General features: G+C 32.6%; 1 protein-coding gene across 2 annotated transcripts in view; it reads right to left on the bottom strand.

The window, feature by feature from the left end:
- Positions 1–23,653, bottom strand: part of LOC145263086 (uncharacterized) — a 69,674-nt gene that overhangs the window by 14,424 nt on the left and 31,597 nt on the right. For both annotated transcript variants that reach the window (XM_080119964.1, XM_080119965.1), the window contains exons 4-5: positions 14,923–15,056; positions 2,506–2,588 (exon numbers count right to left, since the gene is read on the bottom strand). In XM_080119964.1, coding sequence (XP_079976090.1) covers positions 2,506–2,588; positions 14,923–15,056 — 217 coding nt within the window. The remainder of the gene's footprint in view (positions 1–2,505; positions 2,589–14,922; positions 15,057–23,653) is intronic.

Below are 23,653 nucleotides of genomic sequence, written 5' to 3'. Positions count from 1 at the left end.
GTATTGATTGGATAATTACTTGATTTTGGTAGATTTTTAAAGAGAGACTCAGTCAAAAATACTTACTCCCTCCTTTTGTTTTGGTCGTGCTTAATTATATAACAGGCTGAGAGAATAAACATTCAGTTTCTTTTATTTTCATTTAGTCAGCAGATATCTTTTTAACTGCTAACATTTCCAACTTGCATTACTCCAAGAAAATTTTTATTCTGAAAGAGAATTCTAAAATAAATTTATTTCAGCCGAGATACTATATTATACAATTAATTCGATTATAAATTTGTAACTATACTGTAACAAAACTGAATTTTACTGAGAACTATTTTTTGCCATTAATTTTTTATTTTATTTTGTGATTACTTTTTATATATTTTGTATAAGTTTATTCTGAGAATCTTTTTAAAAAGTTTCTTTTCATAAACTTTTTAAGATTGTCATCCAGCTCATTGTGTTGCTGGACTAAAAGTCTAAAAATCGCCAGAATGATCTTGAGTCTGTTTCTTCTCCATTTCCACAAAAAGTTCAATTTCCACTTCTTTGAAGTACATTGAATATTCACAGACATGATGCTTTCTGCTAGTTAATATTTAATTTAATAATAAATATGGGAATAAGAGGAGAGAGTTAATTACAAATGTAATATTGATGTGGTTTATTCATTTTATTAAATAAACCCCAAAACCTTTTTTTAAAAAAGGGAAACTTGTCTCGGATGAAATGCACAGGTGCAGAAGACAAGTGAAAGCGAGGGCTGGCAGTAGAGAGTCAAGATGATGAAGAAAAAGAAGATGTGACATTTTTAGGGATACACAGATCAAAATTAAAAAATAAATTGACTTAGAAACAGTGGATGAATAAGTATAAAACATGGTTAACAGGCAGTTTATTTCCAAAGTGTGAAAATCAGGATTTTCTGTTAAAGAAAAATGAACATTCAAAAATCCTTCAAACTCTGTCATTATTCGTTGTATTACTTAATTCGATTATAAATTTGTCCAGCAACACAATGAGCAGGATGACAATCTTAAAAAGTTTATGAAAAGAAACTTTTAAAAAAGATTCTCAGAATAAACTTATACAAAATATATAAAAAGTAATCACAAAATAAAAACAAAATTAATGGCAAAAAATAGTTCTCAGTAAAATTCAGTTTTGTTACAGTATAGTTACAAATTTATAATCGAATTAATTGTATAATATAGTATCTCGGCTAAAGGGAATTATTTAGTTAATTTAGAAGCATGAAATTAATGCATTTCTTATATAATCATATGGGATGATGAGGAGGGGGTCCATCACAAATGTACTCCTAATTTTATTAAATAAACCCCAACTTTTTTTTAAAAAAGAGAAACTTGTCTCGGATGCGATGCACAGGTGCAGAAGACAAGTGAAAATGAGGGCTGGCAGTAGAGAGTCAAGATGATGAAGAAAAAGAAGATGCTGCATACACATACATGTTTTATGTTATTTTGGTCATTAGTTTTGCTTTTTAACGAAACTCCTTCTCCAAAACTTCATTCTTTTAATCTTTTTTGCAACAAAAAGAAACACTGTTACACTATTTTCACACATTTTTTTTTTCAATTTTCACCCCAAACAAGGCACAGTGCCACTTTTAAGTAGGGGGCTACTATCGGGGACATAATTTGTGGGGGTATTATGAAGGGAGATGGGTAGAAAGATGTTTGTTCACATTACACTTGAACTTCTGCATATCAGCACAGTTGTTAAAGCAGAATCCCGGAAGGGAGTTCCAAAGACTTGCAGTTCTGGGGAAGAAACTATTGAAGTAAAAGGCTTCCTTGCACCTAGGGATTTCTACTGTAAAGGTGTGGGACTTAGTTGCTTGTTGGGTTTGTCGGGGGTAGTTACGTCGAGGAGGTACAAGTGCTTGTAGTTCGTCAGAGCATTCACCATTAAAGTATTTGTAGAACAGGCAGAGGGATGCAACATTTCATCGATGAGACAGAGGCTGAAGCCTAGATGACAGAAAAAAATTTTCCTGAATATTTTTTAATGTTTTTTATAAGAGCTTCACAGGTCAGATTCAGCTTTGGAAACTCCTGGTATCGACCATTTTTTTTAATCACCTTTTCCCTGTAGATTGCTGCATATTGCTCATCCTGTGTAGTTCTAGAAGGTCCATCCTCCCAGGCTTTGTTTTCTCTCTTTGAGAAGGGATTAGTTTATTGATAATTGCCTGAGGCATCTTTGCCGAGGAATGTCGACAGGATTGCACAGACAATTTTTGCAGGGTCAAAGTTCTCCTCCTCTGGGTGCTTCCTTTTCAATCCCACTTTCCAAGCCTTGTGTCACATCTTGTATTGTGGGAGAGAAATAAATGCTTTATAAAAGACACAGTGAGAAGCACAGTATGTCTATTTATAGAAATGGCGCTTGTCCATTCATTATCTGGAGATTCTGGTTCAAACACTAGTGTCAGCAGTGACACTATTTTTATGCCAATAAGAAAGAAATAAGAAATAAAACTGTTTCACTTACTCAAAGGATGCGTTTAATTTGTTGAGTTTTTTTTCTAAATTGCTAACAGTTTCCTGCAAATGTTCAGACTTTTTTCTTTCAAACTGCAAAAAAGAGTAATTAATCAAATCAACAAAAATCAAAACTCATCAATTAAAACTAAAAAACAAAATCAATAATCAAAAAGTAATATTAAAGCAATGCCATAATCAATAGAATTGGAGATGAAAATGAAAGAAGCCAATATCGACAATCAGAATGATAACATAAAAAAATGTGCTGTCTTTTAATGTTACGCATACATCGGGACTAATTTTTTATGACTATGAAATTGCGGACAGATTTCCAAAACAATAACTTTGAAACTGAATCCATTGGTTTGTTGTTTTTTAGTTGTTTTTTTTTTAAATGTAATTTTAAATAATAAATAAAAAATTTTTTAATGTAATTTTAAATAATAAATAACAATTTTTTTAATGCAATTTTAAATAATAAATAACAATTTTTTTAATGCAATTTTAAATAATAAATAACAATTTTTTAATGCAATTTTAAATAATAAATAACAATTTTTTTAATGTAACTTTAAATAATAAATAATTTTTTAATATCATGTTAAATAATAAATAACAATTTTTTTAATGTTATTTTAAATAATAAATAATTTTTTTAATGTAATTTTAAATAATAAATAATTTTTTTAATGTAATTTTAAATAATAAATAATTTTTTTAATGTAATTTTAAATAATAAATAATTTTTTTAATGTAATTTTAAATAATAAATAATTTTTTTAATGTAATTTTAAATAATAAATAATTTTTTTAATGTAATTTTAAATAATAAATAACAATTTTTTTAATGTAATTTTAAATAATAAATAACAATTTTTTAAATGTAATTTTAAATAATAAATAATTTTTTAATGTCATGCTAAATAATAAATAACAATTTTTTTTATGTTATTTTAAATAATAAATAATTTTTTTGATGTAATTTTAAATAATAAATAATTTTTTTAATGTAATTTTAAATAATAAATAACAATTTTTTTAATGTAATTTTAAATAATAAATAACAATTTTTTTAATGTAATTTTAAATAATAAATAACAATTTTGATTTCTTTTCATATTATTTAGATTCTTTATTGTTCTCATTTTGAGCGTTATTTGCACAATGTTTCGGTCGATGTAATCTTTGACCTTCTTCAAGTGTAGCGTGTCGAATTCGAGAGTTTTTCTGCTGAACACGGAAATCTATATGGACTTTCAAACGGAACCATGAGGGTAACATGCTCTCTTTCAGTCAGCGATGACTAGATAGAAATCCTAAGTTATTCACAATTGTATTTTGGGTGATGTCTGCACTAACAATTGAACCTTCAATCTCCGGAAGAGTGGGACTTTTACAAGTGACTTTAACAAGTACTTTATCCATTGTGCCATGGGTCCTTGATTTCTTTTTAAATTAATTTTTCTTTCAGAGCATTTGTTGTTTGCAATTTTGTTAAGAATGTTCCATGTTTTCTAGCATATAAAATATCTTGTCGATTTTTAAACATGTAACCTGACAAATAAAACTTAGTTTCTGACTAGCCAATTTTGATTTGTTTTACCATGTTATTGGCAACATAATAATCTACTTAATTAAATTTTAATTTCTAAAATTAAAGGAGTTGTGTTTGAAGGCTATATCAATGTGGTTCGTAGGAAACACTGTGGACACAAGTTAATAGCATATAAAAGAAGAATGACAATATTAGAAGAAATTTTCAATTATATTACGTTTATTTGCCAACATAATGTGTTGTACAACATGGTAGGTGTTGATGTCCCTAATTTTCCAGAATAGTATCTCTTCTTCAGGGGGGAAATTAAAAAAAAACATTGTTGGGAATTATTGTAGCTTTTTTAAATGAATGTTAAGTATTGTTGGGAATTATTGTAGCTTTTTTAAATGAATGTTAAGTATTGTTGGGAATTATTGTAGCTTTTTTAAATGAATATTAAGTATTGTTGGGAATTATTGTAGCTTTTTTAAATGAATGTTAAGTATTGTTGGGAATTATTGTAGCTTTTTTAAATGAATATTAAGTATTGTTGGGAATTATTGTAGCTTTTTTAAATGAATGTTAAGTATTGTTGGGAATTATTGTAGCTTTTTTAAATGAATATTAAGTATTGTTGGGAATTATTGTAGCTTTTTTAAATGAATATTAAGTATTGTTGGGAATTATTGTAGCTTTTTTAAATGAATATTAAGTATTGTTGGGAATTATTGTAGCTTTTTTAAATGAATATTAAGTATTGTTGGGAATTATTGTAGCTTTTTTAAATGAATGTTAAGTATTGTTGGGAATTATTGTAGCTTTTTTAAATGAATATTAAGTATTGTTGGGAATTATTGTAGCTTTTTTAAATGAATATTAAGTATTGTTGGGAATTATTGTAGCTTTTTTAAATGAATATTAAGTATTGTTGGGAATTATTGTAGCTTTTTTAAATGAATATTAAGTATTGTTGGGAATTATTGTAGCTTTTTTAAATGAATATTAAGCATTGTTGGGAATTATTGTAGCTTTTTTAAATGAATATTAAGTATTGTTGGGAATTATTGTAGCTTTTTTAAATGAATATTAAGTATTGTTGGGAATTATTGTAGCTTTTTTAAATGAATGTTAAGTATTGTTGGGAATTATTGTAGCTTTTTTAAATGAATATTAAGTATTGTTGGGAATTATTGTAGCTTTTTTAAATGAATATTAAGTATTGTTGGGAATTATTGTAGCTTTTTTAAATGAATGTTAAGTATTGTTGGGAATTATTGTAGCTTTTTTAAATGAATATTAAGTATTGTTGGGAATTATTGTAGCTTTTTTAAATGAATATTAAGTATTGTTGGGAATTATTGTAGCTTTTTTAAATGAATATTAAGTATTGTTGGGAATTATTGTAGCTTTTTTAAATGAATATTAAGTATTTTTGGGAATTATTGTAGCTTTTTTAAATGAATATTAAGTATTGTTGGGAATTATTGTAGCTTTTTTAAATGAATATTAAGTATTGTTGGGAATTATTGTAGCTTTTTTAAATGAATGTTAAGTATTGTTGGTGTTGAGACACTTGTAGTCTGTCTAAACTGTACGAACGAACTGACTAAACCAAGATGGCCGACTCCTATTTATATCACCACAAGCAAGGGAGGTAACCATGTAACTGAAGCAAGGGAGGTAACCAATGTCTACATTAACATTGCTGCTGTCCTCAAGTGAATAATTTATTTCTGATTTAACAAGTCCCTTAGAAGCTCAGACGAAGCTCCTGCCTTGGTCAAACAATCAGAGACCTGATCACAACCCCTGATCCATTCTATCTGTATCTCTCCTCTACTCTTCATTTCCTTCAGCCTTGCTACATCTATTCTCAATCGTCGATCGCTTACCAGATTGTTGGAATTCAATGTCTCCACAAGTGATGCATTATCTGTCTTGCAGAGAACGTCTGGCAATTTAGATAACTGAAATACCTCTTGTATCATAACCGCAGTCAAAACACCAGCATCAGCTCCCTCATTCAGAGCAAGAGTCTCTGAGGCCAATGGGCTTTTTGTCACTCTGTCCAATTTCTTTGACGCCCAACACATGGGGGCCATTTTGTCAGTACTTCCTCCAATAAAGACAACAAAACCACCCTGTGAAGATCCATCTTCCAGACTGGCATAAGAGGCATCAGTATAACACAAAATGTGTAAATCTGAGGGCTTTCCCAATTTTGGAAATGTTATAGAACCCTTCTTGGATTTCAATTTTGATAAGGCTTTATTCGCCTCAAATAAGGCTTTTACTTTGGGATGCTTTCCAGTGTTGCTCATTTTACACACATCAAAAGCTATATCAGGGCGTGTTTGAGTTGAAACCCACATCATCTGACCTGCAAGTCTCTTCAACTCATGCTTTTCTTCTTCATTCAGTTCATCATTTTTCCTCAGTATCCTCCCTTTGCTTATTTCTATTGGAGATATGGAAGATACATATAGATCTTGTTCTACAGTGATCCCATTTTCCTGTTGATTAACATTCAGTCCAACATATTTGAATGTTCCACTTTCATGAGATCCCACCTTAAATTTTTCTTTCAATGTTGCAATCACATCCCTTTCAAACTCTGTGTTTCCACAGAAAACAAAATCATCCACGTGCATAGCAAGAATTCCAGTCAAATTTCCTTTAATATCATGCCACAAAAACAATGCATTATCATAAGCACTTGCTACTCCTTTTAATTCAATCAAAGCCTGAGTAACTCTCTTGTACCATGCCCGTGGAGCATCATTCAATCCATAGATGCATCTTTTTAATTTCCACACTTGAGATTTAGGACAAACATCAGATGGTGGCCTCAGGTACACATCTCTCTCTCTAAAATACCACCTTGCAAAAAGGCTGAGGTAAAATCTATGGTCTGCAGCATCCAATTCTTTATTGATGCGGTTAGCATGACCATTCGCATAGCTTCACGGCTACATGTTGGGGAGTCCGTTTTCAGATTACTATTTTCTTCATAGCCTCGTGCTACAAGGCGAGCTTTCATTGTTTTCTGATTATCCTTGAATTTTTCAGTAATCACCCATCTTGTGGATATTGTTTTTTGACCTGTGTATGGCACACATTCAAATACTTCATAGGTGTTCATGTTTTTTATTTCTTTATGCTTGGCATCCATTACAGCTTTCGACTGCTCTTGTTCAGCAGTGAGCAGGACTACATTTTCCTGTTCAGTATATTGGGGCACTTCTCTCCAATGATCAATATGATTCCAGTTGATACAAACTTGATCCTCGTTTTCATCCTCAGGTTCTATATTGATCCAATGACTATATTTGCCAGTTGATTTAGGCTGTACTGACATAACCTTTCCTTTCTTCCACTCCCCACTTCCATTTATTTTATAAGTTATGGTCTTATTTCGGCCAGGTTTTTCAGTCTTATCTCTTAAACTGGTAGAACTATCAACAACTTCTTCTCTGTCTATATCTTCACTTTCTACCACTTGATTCTGCAACTCCTCCTCCTCAACTGAAAGGTATTCATTCTTCCCTTCTGTAGTGTTTCCCAGCATTTCAGCTTTTTTTGTTCTTTTTTCGTTGTTTTTATTCACTTTCATCAATTGGCACGGATGCATCCTATAAAATGCTCCGCCATGTCTGATTAAGACAAACTGGCCTTCTCTGCCTAACACTTTTGCTGGACCACGCCATCCTTTAAAACCCTGCCTCCGATAATAGATTTGGTCTCCGGTAGCATAATCTTCATCAGCATAAGTTCTGACATTAGACCTGAGAGCTCTCCTAATTCTCTCACTGGACTCAGCTTCCAAAAAGTTTCTCCTTGCACTATGGAGAGCATTTAAATTTTTTCTCACCATGTCACTTGTAGTAGAGGACTCCATAGCAGGTAACTGGTCTGTCAGAATTGAGGGTGTATTTACATTGAAACCGAATACAAGTTCATTTGGACTGTGTCCAGAGTAATTGAGGAGGGCATTTTTTGCACAAATAGCCCATGCCAAGGCAATTTCAGGTTCACACTTCTCATCGTCAATTGTTTTTTTCATTGCCTCAGCAACTATCAAATTATGACGTTCTACAGTACCGTTGCTGAATGGACTTTCTGCGGCAGTAGTACAGGTCTCTATGTTGAGTTTTTCATTCATCTGTCTATAGTGTTCGTTGTTGAATTCACCCCCATTATCACTCAGAAAACGAACAGGAGATCCGAAATAGGTAATCCACATCATAAAGATGTTTTTGATGATCTCCTCCTTCTTCTTTGTTTTGATCAATGTTGCCGCTGAATACCTGGTAGCGGCATCAATGAGATGTAGTATCCACACCTCATTGTGGATGAACTCTTTCAAATCCATGCAAACTGTGTGATTAAATCTATTGCCAAGAGGCAATCCCACAACCGGTCGCAGTGGAGCTTTTTTAAATCTAAGGCAAATTTGACAGTTTTCACAAACCTCCTCAATCGCCTTTATAAATTCCTTGTCATTGAATTTGCCACTTTTTTTTAACCAAGGAAACAAGTTTTTCCTTCGAGGCATGAGCAAACTGTCGATGAAGTTTTTCTGTTTTTTTTTTTTTTTCTGTGAAAGAACACTGACCAAAATTCTGAACATGTAATACAATGTTCTTAGTACCACTATGATCCAACAACTTATTTGTTAAGGGGAGACAATAGTGCCCTGAAGTTGTGGTCTTTAGTTCAATACATTTATCAAAAATCCAGCACATATCTTTCCGGAAATCTAGCACTATTCCTGCTGTCTTCATTGATTTGTGACTTAATAGAAGAGGCAAGTCGTTTTTCACAATATCTGCTTCGATATAAACTCTTATACCTCCGAGTGTAACCGGAAATTTAGCAACTTTAATTGCTGTGACAGGCACTCCATCACCAAAACAAAAACTCCGGTCTGAGTTCGTATACTTCACTAGTTGCAGGTCACTTTCATTTAAAGTATCTAAATAAACATCAAGCCACACTTCGCCAGCCAGTGTGCGAGTACAAGCAGAATCCAAGACTGCCATTCCAAATGTTTCCTTTACAAGATTTGAGATTTTTTCATTTGTACTGTTCAAATAAATATTTTCTTGAATGAACAACGTAATGTGTATTTGTTCTGTCGCTTCCGTAAACCTGGGCGTATTTCTAGGACAATCTCTAATTAGATGGTTCGGAGACTGACATTTGTAACACAACAACACGTTTCCACTTCGGTCACATGGATTAGATTGTCCTCGACGAAAACGCCTTTTGTTGTTACCCGGTTTAGAATAATTATAGTTGACGATTTCGGGCTCTGATTTCACTGCCGGTACATTTTCATCACGATAAATGTCACCAAATACTTTCTTTATCGATTCCTTCATGTTTTGATACGTCAAAACAGAACACGTTGTCCGCGCTAATTTTTCGTTCTCTTCCGATATGTTAACCGCGTTCAAAACAAGAAAAGCTTGCACTCCTTCCGGTAGAATAATGTAGAATTTTTTTAATCTTTGGTACAAAAATTCATAACGAACAAGAAAGTCATTTATACTGGTACCTGACGATCTTTTATAAGTGTAAAATTCCTTAAAAGTCATGTAAGCGCGCGTGTGTTCATCCTTTAAATATATGTCATCCAGTTTCTTTATTAAGATCTTCAAGCCATCTCGTCCGCCGATGTCACTTGTTGGCAATTCACGGACACATTCTCTAATATTCGGTGGTAGCGTCAAAAACACTGCTGGCCCTTTTTTTTCCTCAGAAAGATCCGTGGACAACGACCACATTTCAACGTTTTGTTTTCAGTTCTCGTAAATATCCTCCCCCTCCAACAATGGAGGTTGTTTGTTCGAAGTTGCCATATCCGATATCCGATCTGTCTAGTGCTACAGACAAGCTGTACAAAAAAAAAAAAATTTTTATTTTTTTTTTTTTATTTTTCGTTTTGTCGCACACAGAGGGATATCTCTGCTACCATTTGTTGAGACACTTGTAGTCTGTCTAAACTGTACGAACGAACTGACTAAACCAAGATGGCCGACTCCTATTTATATCACCACAAGCAAGGGAGGTAACCATGTAACTGAAGCAAGGGAGGTAACCAATGTCTACATTAACAGTTGGGAATTATTGTAGCTTTTTTAAATGAATATTAAGTATTGTTGGGAATTATTGTAGCTTTTTTAAATGAATATTAAGTATTGTTGGGAATTATTGTAGCTTTTTTAAATGAATATTAAGTATTGTTGGGAATTATTGTAGCTTTTTTAAATGAATATTAAGTATTGTTGGGAATTATTGTAGCTTTTTTAAATGAATGTTAAGTATTGTTGGGAATTATTGTAGCTTTTTTAAATGAATGTTAAGTATTGTTGGGAATTATTGTAGCTTTTTTAAATGAATATTAAGTATTGTTGGGAATTATTGTAGCTTTTTTAAATGAATATTAAGTATTGTTGGGAATTATTGTAGCTTTTTTAAATGAATATTAAGTATTGTTGGGAATTATTGTAGCTTTTTTAAATGAATGTTAAGTATTGTTGGGAATTATTGTAGCTTTTTTAAATGAATATTAAGTACTGGGAATTATTGTAGCTTTTTTAAATGAATGTTAAATATTGTTGGGAATTATTGTAGCTTTGTTAAATGAATATTAAGTATTGGGAATTATTGTAGCTTTTTTAAATGAATGTTAAATATTGTTGGGAATTATTGTAGCTTTGTTAAATGAATATTAAGTATTGGGAATTATTGTAGCTTTTTTAAATGAATGTTAAATATTGTTGGGAATTATTGTAGCTTTGTTAAATGAATATTAAGTATTGGGAATTATTGTAGCTTTTTTAAATGAATGTTAAATATTGTTGGGAATTATTGTAGCTTTGTTAAATGAATATTAAGTATTGGGAATTATTGTAGCTTTTTTAAATGAATGTTAAATATTGTTGGGAATTATTGTAGCTTTGTTAAATGAATATTAAGTATTGGGAATTATTGTAGCTTTTTTAAATGAATGTTAAATATTGTTGGGAATTATTGTAGCTTTGTTAAATGAATATTAAGTATTGGGAATTATTGTAGCTTTTTTAAATGAATGTTAAATATTGTTGGGAATTATTGTAGCTTTGTTAAATGAATATTAAGTATTGGGAATTATTGTAGCTTTTTTAAATGAATGTTAAATATTGTTGGGAATTATTGTAGCTTTGTTAAATGAATATTAAGTATTGGGAATTATTGTAGCTTTTTTAAATGAATGTTAAATATTGTTGGGAATTATTGTAGCTTTGTTAAATGAATATTAAGTATTGGGAATTATTGTAGCTTTTTTAAATGAATGTTAAATATTGTTGGGAATTATTGTAGCTTTGTTAAATGAATATTAAGTATTGTTGGGAATTATTGTAGCTTTTTTAAATGAATATTAAGTATTGTTGGGAATTATTGTAGCTTTTTTAAATGAATATTAAGTATTGTTGGGAATTATTGTAGCTTTTTTAAATGAATATTAAGTATTGTTGGGAATTATTGTAGCTTTTTTAAATGAATATTAAGTATTGTTGGGAATTATTGTAGCTTTTTAAATGAATATCAAGTATTGTTGGGAATTATTGTAGCTTTTTTAAATGAATATCAAGTATTGTTGGGAATTATTGTAGCTTTTTTAAATGAATATTAAGTATTGTTGGGAATTATTGTAGCTTTTTTAAATGAATATTAAGTATTGTTGGGAATTATTGTAGCTTTTTTAAATGAATATTAAGTATTGTTGGGAATTATTGTAGCTTTTTTAAATGAATATTAAGTATTGTTGGGAATTATTGTAGCTTTGTTAAATGAATATTAAGTATTGTTGGGAATTATTGTAGCTTTTTTAAATGAATATTAAGTATTGTTGGGAATTATTGTAGCTTTTTTAAATGAATGTTAAATATTGTTGGGAATTATTGTAGCTTTGTTAAATGAATATTAAGTATTGGGAATTATTGTAGCTTTTTTAAATGAATGTTAAATATTGTTGGGAATTATTGTAGCTTTGTTAAATGAATATTAAGTATTGGGAATTATTGTAGCTTTTTTAAATGAATGTTAAATATTGTTGGGAATTATTGTAGCTTTGTTAAATGAATATTAAGTATTGTTGGGAATTATTGTAGCTTTTTTAAATGAATATTAAGTATTGTTGGGAATTATTGTAGCTTTTTTAAATGAATATTAAGTATTGTTGGGAATTATTGTAGCTTTTTTAAATGAATATTAAGTATTGTTGGGAATTATTGTAGCTTTTTTAAATGAATATTAAGTATTGTTGGGAATTATTGTAGCTTTTTAAATGAATATCAAGTATTGTTGGGAATTATTGTAGCTTTTTTAAATGAATATCAAGTATTGTTGGGAATTATTGTAGCTTTTTTAAATGAATATTAAGTATTGTTGGGAATTATTGTAGCTTTTTTAAATGAATCTTAAGTATTGTTGGGAATTATTGTAGCTTTTTTAAATGAATATTAAGTATTGTTGGGAATTATTGCAGCTTTTTTAAATGAATGTTAAGTATTGTTGGGAATTATTGTAGCTTTTTTAAATGAATGTTAAGTATTGTTGGGAATTATTGTAGCTTTTTTAAATGAATATTAAGTATTGTTGGGAATTATTGTAGCTTTTTTAAATGAATATTAAGTATTGTTGGGAATTATTGTAGCTTTTTTAAATGAATATTAAGTATTGTTGGGAATTATTGTAGCTTTTTTAAATGAATGTTAAGTATTGTTGGGAATTATTGTAGCTTTTTTAAATGAATATTAAGTATTGTTGGGAATTATTGTAGCTTTTTTAAATGAATATTAAGTATTGTTGGGAATTATTGTAGCTTTGTTAAATGAATATTAAGTATTGTTGGGAATTATTGTAGCTTTTTTAAATGAATATTAAGTATTGTTGGGAATTATTGTAGCTTTTTTAAATGAATATTAAGTATTGTTGGGAATTATTTTAGCTTTTTTAAATGAATATTAAGTATTGTTGGGAATTATTGTAGCTTTTTTAAATGAATATTAAGTATTGTTGGGAATTATTGTAGCTTTTTTAAATGAATATTAAGTATTGTTGGGAATTATTGTAGCTTTTTTAAATGAATATTAAGTATTGTTGGGAATTATTGTAGCTTTTTTAAATGAATATTAAGTATTGTTGGGAATTATTGTAGCTTTTTTAAATGTATACAAATGATTTACTTTTGCATATTACGCTGAAAGTGTGTATTTGAAATGTTAATGGTAGATTTATAGGTGTTGTGTAATATCCGGTTTGGGTAAAGTGAATGGTTTAAGGGAGAGTGTGTTTGGAATTTCTAAAATTACTTATTCACTAAAGCAAAAGTGTTAATCGGTGGTTGTAGTGTTAGAAATTCTCTGAAAATATGAAAATTATCATATGGTAAGGGATGCAGCTTAATTTTTTGTGATACTTGCAAGCATTGGATACACAAGAAATATAGCGGAACTACAGGTAGGTTGAGAGAGGACAACATTAAGGAATTTTTTTTTTTTCCTCTCTCGGTTCTGTTTAACTCAGCATCATTGGGAACACTTACTTCTAAGGTTGCTTCTTAGTCTTTTTCGTACAATATCACTATGTCAGGTTTAACAGCTCCATTTTCAAAGTATGTAACTTTAGGAATTGCATAGTCATAGTAGACGTGTCTGTTTGGTGTATACTATTGTATTTGGTGAGGAGTGCACAATTTTCGCATCAATTACTATCTACTATAATGTTACTGTTGTCTTTTTCATTATCTTTATTTGTTATTTTAGTTGCTTTGTTTTACGATATATCAAGCCTTTTCGGGTTATTTAATGCTGAATCCAGTAATTTTGGGAAAAAGAACTTATGCTTCAAGTTCTTTATATTTTATTTATTCATGGTCTTTGGTTAGATTGCTTCGTTTTATGGCATATCAACCCTTTTCAGGTCGGGTTATTTTTGTAAAAGTTTTTTTTTATGCTACAATTTGTTGATATTATCAAATATTTATTTATTGTGTTTGGTTTGGTTATTTTGTTGAGAAAAATTGCTGTTTTTGTTATTTGATTTTGTAAAACATGAATGAGTTTTATAAAAGCAAAGGGAAAAACAATAACATAAATGTTTAGTGTATTTACGCCACGAAGCTAATACCTGCAGACAGCCTGATATGGTAATATTATATACTTATTTTTATGAAGAATAAATTAAGGAGTTGGGTGGGAGAGTATTGTACTCCCAATAACATTTATAAATTTTTTGTCAGAGAAAATTATTAAATAAAGGCGTTTTATTTTTTAAGAAAAGACATGGGAAAGGGGCATAACTCTGTCTAGATACCTCTTACTATAAACTAGTGATGGGACGATTCCAATATTTTCCCTGATTTCGATACAATTACCGATTCCGATTCTTTATATATCTATAAATATTTAACTATAAAGTTATTATTTTTCCATAATTAACGTAAAAACACATGATAAATGTGCATATATTTTTTCAATCGTAAAAACACACTTGTGGGGGAGGTGGTTTGCAGATTTTAGTTTTACTGGTAGTTGAAAATAAATATATTTTTTTTCATTGTTACAACCAGCAACAGAAGATTTTGTTTTAAACAAAATCAAATAAAAAGATAATTAAAGGAATCGTTTTTAGCATTGGAAAATAGGCATCAATTTTTCTGATTCTGATACTCCCCAAAAGTCCCAGTTTTTCCAATTCCTGATTAATCGTCCCAACACTATCATAAACCTTTATCCTTGAGTGTTTTTTGGCCTTGATAAGTGATGAGCCATTAGTACAATAAGAAAGAAAGATAATCGAACAAGATAAAAGCATTGTTAATTGCAAGTCACTTACCACACGCTGTACTTCCGTTTTTTTGACTTTAGTGATCAAGGATTTATTTTTTACCTCTAGTTTCGCAATCTCGTCTGGAAGTGGCGTTTCGAAAATCAATTCCTCTTCTTCATGTGCTAAATTGGCTTCATTTTCTGCAAAAAAATATCCAAAGTTTTCTCTAGTTAAAGCATTAAAAAAAATATCATCAGGGACCTTACGCCAATAGGTAGACATTATGTCAACTAGTATGAGTTTCGAGATTGTGTCATAAAGTACATGTCAAGGCAACTTGGTGGCGGACAGAGATGGATCTAGTGCAACCAGCGTGATTGATGCAAAGTTTCAGAGGTTAGCTCTCTACACAAAGCTACTAGAAGCAGTGCATTCATTCGTTTTGCGGACTGTTATCATAGTTGTTGTTTCACCACATTTTGGCCAACTCATCCTCTGGCCTTCTTCAGGTAATTAACCTGCAATAGGATAGAAATGCTGAGTCTTGCAACTGTATTCCCAGTAATTACTGCCTTCCATATTTGTTGTCTCACCACGTTTTGGCCAACTATTCCTCAGGCCTGCTTTGGATAGGATTGAAACCACTATCTTCAGACTATGCTCACCTGGAACCACAGAGACTCAATGTTGGTTGGTTGTTTTTGTTTTACGGCATATCAACCCTTTCTAGGTTATTTAATGCCGAATCCGGTGATTTTGAATAAAATCTTTTTAATAGAATATATTTTTTTTGCAAGTCGGTTTCTATTTAACCCATAGTTGGAACTCTAACAGGTACTAATACTCCGGGTCAGAGTGGACCTGGGAGCAATGGCAATTAAAGGGTGGTTCCACACTCCCCAAAGCCCGCAAGCTGGGGCCTCACTATTGGATATAGTTTAAGGCCATATCCAGGACCAGAGACTCAATGCCTCTACCCACTGCACCAGGGCCCTGAAGAAGGCCAGAGGATGAGTTAGCCGAAACCTGGTGTAACAACAACAAAACTATGAAGATGAGATTAACAGTTCGCAAAAAAAAAAAAAAAAAAAAAAAAAAAATCGATGCACAAATTATGAAGCCTAATCTCAAAGGATTCCAAAAATAAAAAAAAATAAAAAGAATAACACTAGAAGCAGGTGTTGAATTGTAAGAGAAAAATTGCAGGTGTTCAACTCAGAGTTTCAGAGCAGTTTGCATAGAGAAGGTAGCTTACGCAGACGTACGGACGGTTTAGAAATCTAAGAGAAATTTCCTTGAGACCTGTCCATTCGTCGATCATTTTTTAAGCTAAGTAAGAAAATTAAGTCAGAAGGAACTAATTTTAACCAATCTTTTTAAAGGAATAAATTTTTGGTCTCTGTCTCTTTGTGAATGAATCTCTCTCTGCAATAAAACCTTTAAAACCACTAACAAGTCTCCTTGTGTTTTGATACAGGGGTTAAACAGCCACTAGATGATGCGACAATGCAAGGAACGGCCACATTGAAAAATCAACGATCAAGACTGAAGAGCACACCATACACACATATGTAAAACAACTTTTCTTAATTGATTGTGCTTTTTCATTGCTCACTAGTGCACAAGTACATTTTGGTTGCAAAACGTATGTGCATCCTTGTGTAGAACTTCATTTAATGTTTGCTGAACATTTATCAACTGAACTCCAATCTATGTCAAACTTTCACAAAAAACACTCGACTAGCTACAACCACTATAAATGATTTCCCCCACTCTCTATCTGTGCCTAAATCTGAACGCAGCTTCCATGAACAAAGCTTCTTTCCTAGAATTGCCTGCTTGTGGAACATTGTTCCACTGTTCTACTTCTCAGTTGCAACCTAGATGTGAGGATACTTTAGAAGAATGATATGTAATAAAATTCTAAAAAAATGCCACAAAAACATATGGAATGCTTCAAACTGCTTTTGGACCATCTTACATGAATCGAGCATCAGTTTTTGAGTGACATAAGAGATTCAAGGAAAGCAGAGAGTCTGTGAGGGATGTTGAGGTGTGTGTGTGTGGGGGGGGGGTAAGGAAGTCAGAACACCAGAGTTGATTGGCCAAATAAAGAATTTCATGGATAAGAACCATCATGTGATTATAGAGACAATAAGTGCACAGTTTGATGTCAGTGTGGGAACTGTACGCACAATTATTTGTGACAAACTGAAAATGCGGAAGATTTGTGCAAAGTTTGTCCGAATGCACCAATCCACAACTTGATCCTTGTCATAGGTTATTTGACCAAAATGGGCATCAACACAGTTCCTCACCCTTCCTATAGTCCAGACCTTGCTCTCTGTGACTTTTGGTTATTCTTTAACCTCAAGGAAACCCTTAGAGGTTGACGTTGTGAGACAAGTGCATTGCAGCCAGAGGAGATTACTTTGAAGGAGACTAGAGTTTAATATGTGTACTATCAATGAAAGTGCACATACAAAAAAGTCTGGAAACTTATTGAAGGCACCTCGTATATTCTAAAAATTTTATCTCAGACATATTGGTTGAACAAAAAGTTTTTTTTTAAAAAGTAAACCCATCTTGTTATGGGGACTCACCCATACACAATATATGAACTTTCCTAACCATATAAATATACTGAGAGGTACCACTTTACAGAGTCACTTGTAGTACGCCATATTGGCATCAAGTATGACAACTTTTGTTCTTTGTGTATTCTTGTTGTAAATACAAATACTTTTTGGTCCCCCGACAAAAGGAGGGTGGATCTGTAAATTCACGCTTGTCCGTTTGTCTGTCTGCACTTTTCTCAATAACTATGCCTTGGAATTTTTGGAAATTTTGCACAAACATTAAGCATGATATGAGTAAAAAATTGACAGAACGGATTTTCTGGGAAAAAACTGATTGCCCCCTTAGGGGTGCTTTTCAGGTTAAAATGGCTAAAATTGACACGTGCTTATTAAAAACAAGTGATGCTTTGGATTTTTATAAAATTTTCTGAAAAGTGGTGCTAGTGCAGAGAGTGATCCGTGCTATTTTTTAAATCGTATTTCCAAGTTTAATTAAAGTTTTATGTTTTTTTATTCTATTGTAAGGTTAAAGTATAGAATAGATATAAAAAAACACCCTCCCCTCCCCATGTCAAGAATGGCTTTTTAAATAATAACGTTATTATTTACATCCGGATCACTCTCTGCTCTAGTACCTGAAAAGTTGTAGCTAACCGATTTCTATACAATTTTGTTTGTCTATACTTCGTGATAACTCTTGGGTGTGCCCCAGGGGCTCTTTTAGGGTTAATAAAAACACTCCACATTTGGGACTATTTTGCCATATTTGTCCAAAATTTTCTGTGTACATCTATTTAGCAGTTTTGCATGATGCTGAACTCAAATTTAAATATGTTAAGGGACTTGGGGACTTTTGGGGCTAAATGAGGGAGGGACAAATGATGGACTTAGTCATTTCTTTATTTTGCATGGTGAAGAATTCAAATGTTAAGGCCGAAAACTGCACCGTTTGTTTATTTTCACCAAGATTTGACATTCTCTGGGGGTCTTTTGGGGCTAAATGGGGGGGGGGCAATGCTGAACTAAGCCATTTTTTTAAGCCTCATTCACTGTACACACACGGGGGACCATGCATGTTTCTCTTGTTCTAAACTATATCTCTATCCGAGATTTTCTTAGTCACATTTCCAGGCTACAAACACACTATTTTTTACACCAAAATCAGAAACAGCAAATGTTCAAGTAGATTATATGTTGGTGAGTATTCTAGCCTTGCTGGTCAAAAATAATCAAGACAAACATAATGGTATTGTTAACAAAAAGTGTATTAGCAAAAGTATATTAAAGAAGTACACATCATGATTCTGGGACCATAACTGCCATGAATTTACTTCCTTCCCACCACAGAAAAATGTGACACAAGGTCAGGAAGGTGAGGAAAGTCCAGTTAGTGCTACTAAAAAGATGAGCACTCTGACCTATTAAAAAATTGTCTGGGCAGCATCATCAGCATTCCCTGGACAGGGTGCCTCAGGCAGTAAGCAATAAACTCAAAAGATGGGAGGCAAGGCCTGGGGAGGTGAACTTCCTAGGATTACCCAGAATGGACTCAACCCTCTAGATAAAATGACACGGAAATGACCCAGTTTCTGCCAGACTGATTATCAAGGGTGGAACCATGATTGGTAAGTGACTGCAAGTGCAAATCAATACAAAATGAATGGCATGAATCACTAGCCAATAACATGTTAGATATAATTGTATACATAGTTGTTGGACAAGTCCACTATTCCTGATTCGGGTATATCAGCCTATTCCATAACAGTTAGAATTACCTGATTTTACATATCTGATAAAACTATAAAGTCCAGTTTTCTTAAAATAGATATTTCACCTTACCCTCCTTATTTTTAAGACTATACTCCGTAAAGAGTCAATATCTTTCTTGGGATCGACTTTACTCAAGTCAATGTTTTTTTTTCTTTTTTCTTTTTCAACATCTGCATCTGAGAAATTTCTTGTGAAACTAGCAATTTCAACAAGTCCAAACATAATGTTCATCAATTCTTTAGTAGTGCTATCCCTCACAGTAAAAAGGACAGAAAAAACACTTGCATGATGTGAAAGTAATACCTAGTGAAGAAATTGTGACACGCTATAATCAGTTGGTTATGACTTTCGATTGACGAAAGCTCATGCGGTATAAAATTGAAGAAAGTTTATCTAATTTAATACTTTCGAACAGTAAATCCCTCAATTCGTTTATTTAGGGCATAAACTGATTTTCTCCAATGATCACGAGATGACATCGAAAACGAGTATCAGACTGGGTTGGACAGCTTTCCAAAAACACAGCACCACTCTAAAATCAAAAAGGGTGCCGATAATTGTAAAAGTAAAAGTTTATTTAATTTATGTCCTTCCAGTATCTTATATGGCCTTGATTGCATCACATGGACTAAACAATTAGCCAATTGCATTAAAGTGTTTAAAAATCACATAATACGTTTCATTATGATCGAAAAAAAAAAAAATCCACTCTCCGTCAAACTACTTCCCTACACCCTATTTGATAAAATCCAAAGTAAAACCCTTAAACTTTTTTGCCATGTCAAATGATCAACCACTGGTCTGTCAAAGTTATGTTTTGAGGGTATGTTAGAATGTAAAAGAGGCAGAGGAAAGCCAAGGAGAAGGTGGAGAGAAAATGTTTTTGATTGGACATCTTTAAACAGTTGGGCGTCCATCAACCAACTTGCCCTGGATCAGAAGGAATGGTGAAAAATAAGTCATGTGGGTTCGCAATCCACACCAAGCAGAAGATGCGATATAATGATGAGGAGTTATATTGAAAGTTTATCTTCAGGATAAAAGCAGGAGATCGATTGATTGATTGATTGATTGATTGATTGGTTTTACGGCATATCAACCTATGTGGTCATTTAATGCCGGAGTCCTTTTTTTTTTTTTTTTTTTTAACTTTTTTTATTGGGAGGGGGGAATGACTTTTTCAGCCTTTCCTCCCTTTTTTTATAAAATTGAACTAAGAAATTAAATGTTGTATTTATACATGGATGTGTATATTTGGATGACTTTAAATTTCCTTAAATTTTCTTATATAAATTTACTTTCCTTAGGTATGCTAGAATATTTGCTGAGTTGACCTTTTCAAAAAGGTCTTCCATATTGCTTTCTGTATAATATAATTTTCTAGTTGGGGCAAGGTCATCACACCCAACTAGGATATGTTTTACTGTGAGTGTCTCCTGGCATGGGATGCACTCTGGCGCCGATTCTCCATTTAGTATATAAGAATGAGTAAAGTTGGTGTGCCCTATGCGCAGCCGAGTCAGTATCACATCTTCTCGGCGTGTCCGGACATCGTTCTTTAAGTTCAGGTTTGATTGAGTATAATTTGTTGCCCTCTTGCTGACTCCACCGCAGTTGCCATTTTTCCTGTATGTATGCTTTTATCTGGGGTCTAAGATCAGTATGTGGAATCTTAAAATTGTCAGTTGGAAGGTGAGAAGATCTTTTTGCAGCTGTATCTGCCCTGTCATTGCCTTTGATCCCCACATGGCTGGGGATCCAGACAAGAATAATGTTTTTAGTAGTTGAAAGGATATTGATTTTTTCTATTAATTTTGTTGTTAGTGGATTTTCTTGTTTTTGATTTTGTATAGATAATAGGACTGATAGAGAATCTGTGAGAATGATGAAGTTTTTGGTGGTTTCCTCTGAAATTATGTTGAGTGCTAGATCGATAGCTATAGTCTCTGCAGTGAATATAGATGCTTCATTTTGAAGATTTCTCTTCATTGTGGTTTTATGGTACGTTGCTGCACATCCAGTGTGATTGTTGCTTTTAGACCCGTCTGTGTAGATAAAGGTGTAGTCTGAATATTGTAATTTTAAATGTTGAAGTTCGTCGTGGTATTCAATAGGGTTTGTGGTAGATTTGGACTTTTTGTTTAGGTTGAGTTTTATTTCAACTTGTTTCATGGTCCATGGGGGTGTTTTAGGCAGTATGAAGTTGTGAATGCTGGAGATTGGAATTTTCGATTCTTCAATGCTTTCCTTCATTCGGAGCCCGAACGTTTTGATAGTTTTTCTTCTCATGTTAAAGAGTTCTTCATATTTAGGATAGAAGGTACATTGGTATGCAGGGTTGTTTGGGCAAGACTTCAGTTTCAGTAAATATTGAAGGGCTAACTTTTCTCGCCTTAGATCTAGTGGGGGTTCGTGTGCTTCCGTGTATAGACTGTTCACGGGGGAAGTTCTGTATGCTCCTAGGGCCAATCTTAGGCCAGTATGGTGAATAGGGTCTAGGCTTTTTATATATGATGTTCGGGTTGATCCATATATGAAACAACCGTAGTCTAGCTTTGAGCGGACTAGTGCTCTGTAAAGTTTAAGGAGTGTTTCCCTGTCTGCACCCCAATCGGTATGTGCTACCACTCTCAAAAGATTTACAGCTTTGTTACATTTTTTTTTCAGATAGTTTATGTGTGGGATGAATGTTAACTTTTTGTCAAATAAAATCCCTAAGAATTTGTACTGGTCAGTAACGGGTATGGACGTTCCTTCCATGGTTAGGACAGGATCATTATGCATGTTCTTTAGTTTGCAGAAATGCATGCATTTCGTTTTTCTTTTGGAGAATCTAAATCCATTCTCTTCCGTCCATCTCATTACTTTGTTTAAGCACAATTGAAGCTTCCTTTCTATTATAGATATATATCTAGATCTACAGCATATTAGGAAGTCATCCACATATAGGGAGCAATCTACCCCAGGGTTAAGGTTTTTTACAATGTTGTTAATTCGGATACTGAACAGGGTCACTGACAGTATACTCCCTTGAGGTACTCCATTCTCTTGTTCTTTCAAGTCCGAGAGAGCTGTGCCAACCTTTATTCTGAACCGTCTATTTTTTAAAAAAATTTCAATAAAAATTGGCATTCTGCCTTTTAGTCCAAGCGCCTTCAGATCCCTTGTAACACCATACTTCCACACAGTATCGTAGGCTTTTTCCATGTCAAAAAACACTGCTGTTAAATGTTCTTTCCTTACAAAGGCTTCTCTGATGAAGGTTTCAAGTCTGACTATGTGGTCTATTGAACTTCGGTTTTTCCTGAATCCTGTTTGAAATTCTGTAATAAGATTCTCTGTTTCCAGGAACCAGATTAGTCTTTTGTTTATAATCCTTTCCATGGTCTTACAAATGCAGCTTGTTAGAGCTATTGGCCTGAAATTCAATGGATCTGAGACGTTACTTGATTGGAATTGGATGTTTGAGTTTTCAGATTTGGGGATTGGTATTATTGTGGCCTCTTTCCAGGTCTCGGGTACATTTCCACTGGACCATATAATATTGAAAATTTCAAGTAGGTATTTCATTGAGGCTTCTGGAAGTTTTTTGAGGATTTCATATGGAATTTCATCGGGCCCTGTAGCTGTGTCATGGGATTTGGTTAGCGATTCTTTTAATTCAGGCAAGATAAGAGGTTGGTTGTATTTTTCAGTATTTTGTGATTTAAATAGAATTTTCTTTTTCTCTTCCTTTTCTCTAATCTTTTTGAATTTCTCTGTTTGTCTGTCACATGATGAAATTTTTGATAAATTATCTGCCAGGTTATTGGAAATGTCTTTTTGATCGGTGTATATTTTGTTGCCTTTAGAGATGTGGGATATTGGTGTACTACTACACTTTCCTTCTATTTTCCTCATCATGTTCCAAACTGTTTTCGCCTTGGTATTCACATTAATTTTGGATATATAATTTCTCCAGGTTGTTCTTTTGGATTCCTTTATGATTCGTCTGGCTTTTGCTCTGTTGTTTTTGAAGAAATCCAGATTTTCGCTTGTTGGATACTTTTCGAATTTTCTCAAGGCAGCTCGTCGAGCTCTGATGGCTTTTCTGCATTCTTTTGTGAACCAAGGTTTGTTGTGATTGTTGGTTTTGGTTGTTTTCGGTATGGTATTATTTGCTATGTTTGTCAGTGTTTTAATGAAGTAGTTCAAATGGTCATCTTCATCATTCTTTTCGATAATTAATTGGTTTTTGCACTGTTCCTGGAAGTCTTCCCAATCCGCTTTATGTAGGTTCCATTTGGGTGTTTTTTGTTCAGTGCTAGTACTTAGACTTTCCAGGATGATTGGGAAATGATCACTCCCACAGGTGTCATTGTGTACTTTCCAGTCATAGTCCATATATATGGAAGGATCACATAAGGTAAGGTCAATGGCGGTGAAAGTACCTGTTGCTGGGTACATAT

This window comes from Euprymna scolopes, chromosome 38 (genome assembly GCF_053919585.1).
Source record: "Euprymna scolopes isolate OS-2025 chromosome 38, ASM5391958v1, whole genome shotgun sequence".
Lineage (NCBI taxonomy): Eukaryota > Metazoa > Mollusca > Cephalopoda > Sepiida > Sepiolidae > Euprymna > Euprymna scolopes.
This window is presented reverse-complemented; position numbering and strand designations above follow the sequence as displayed.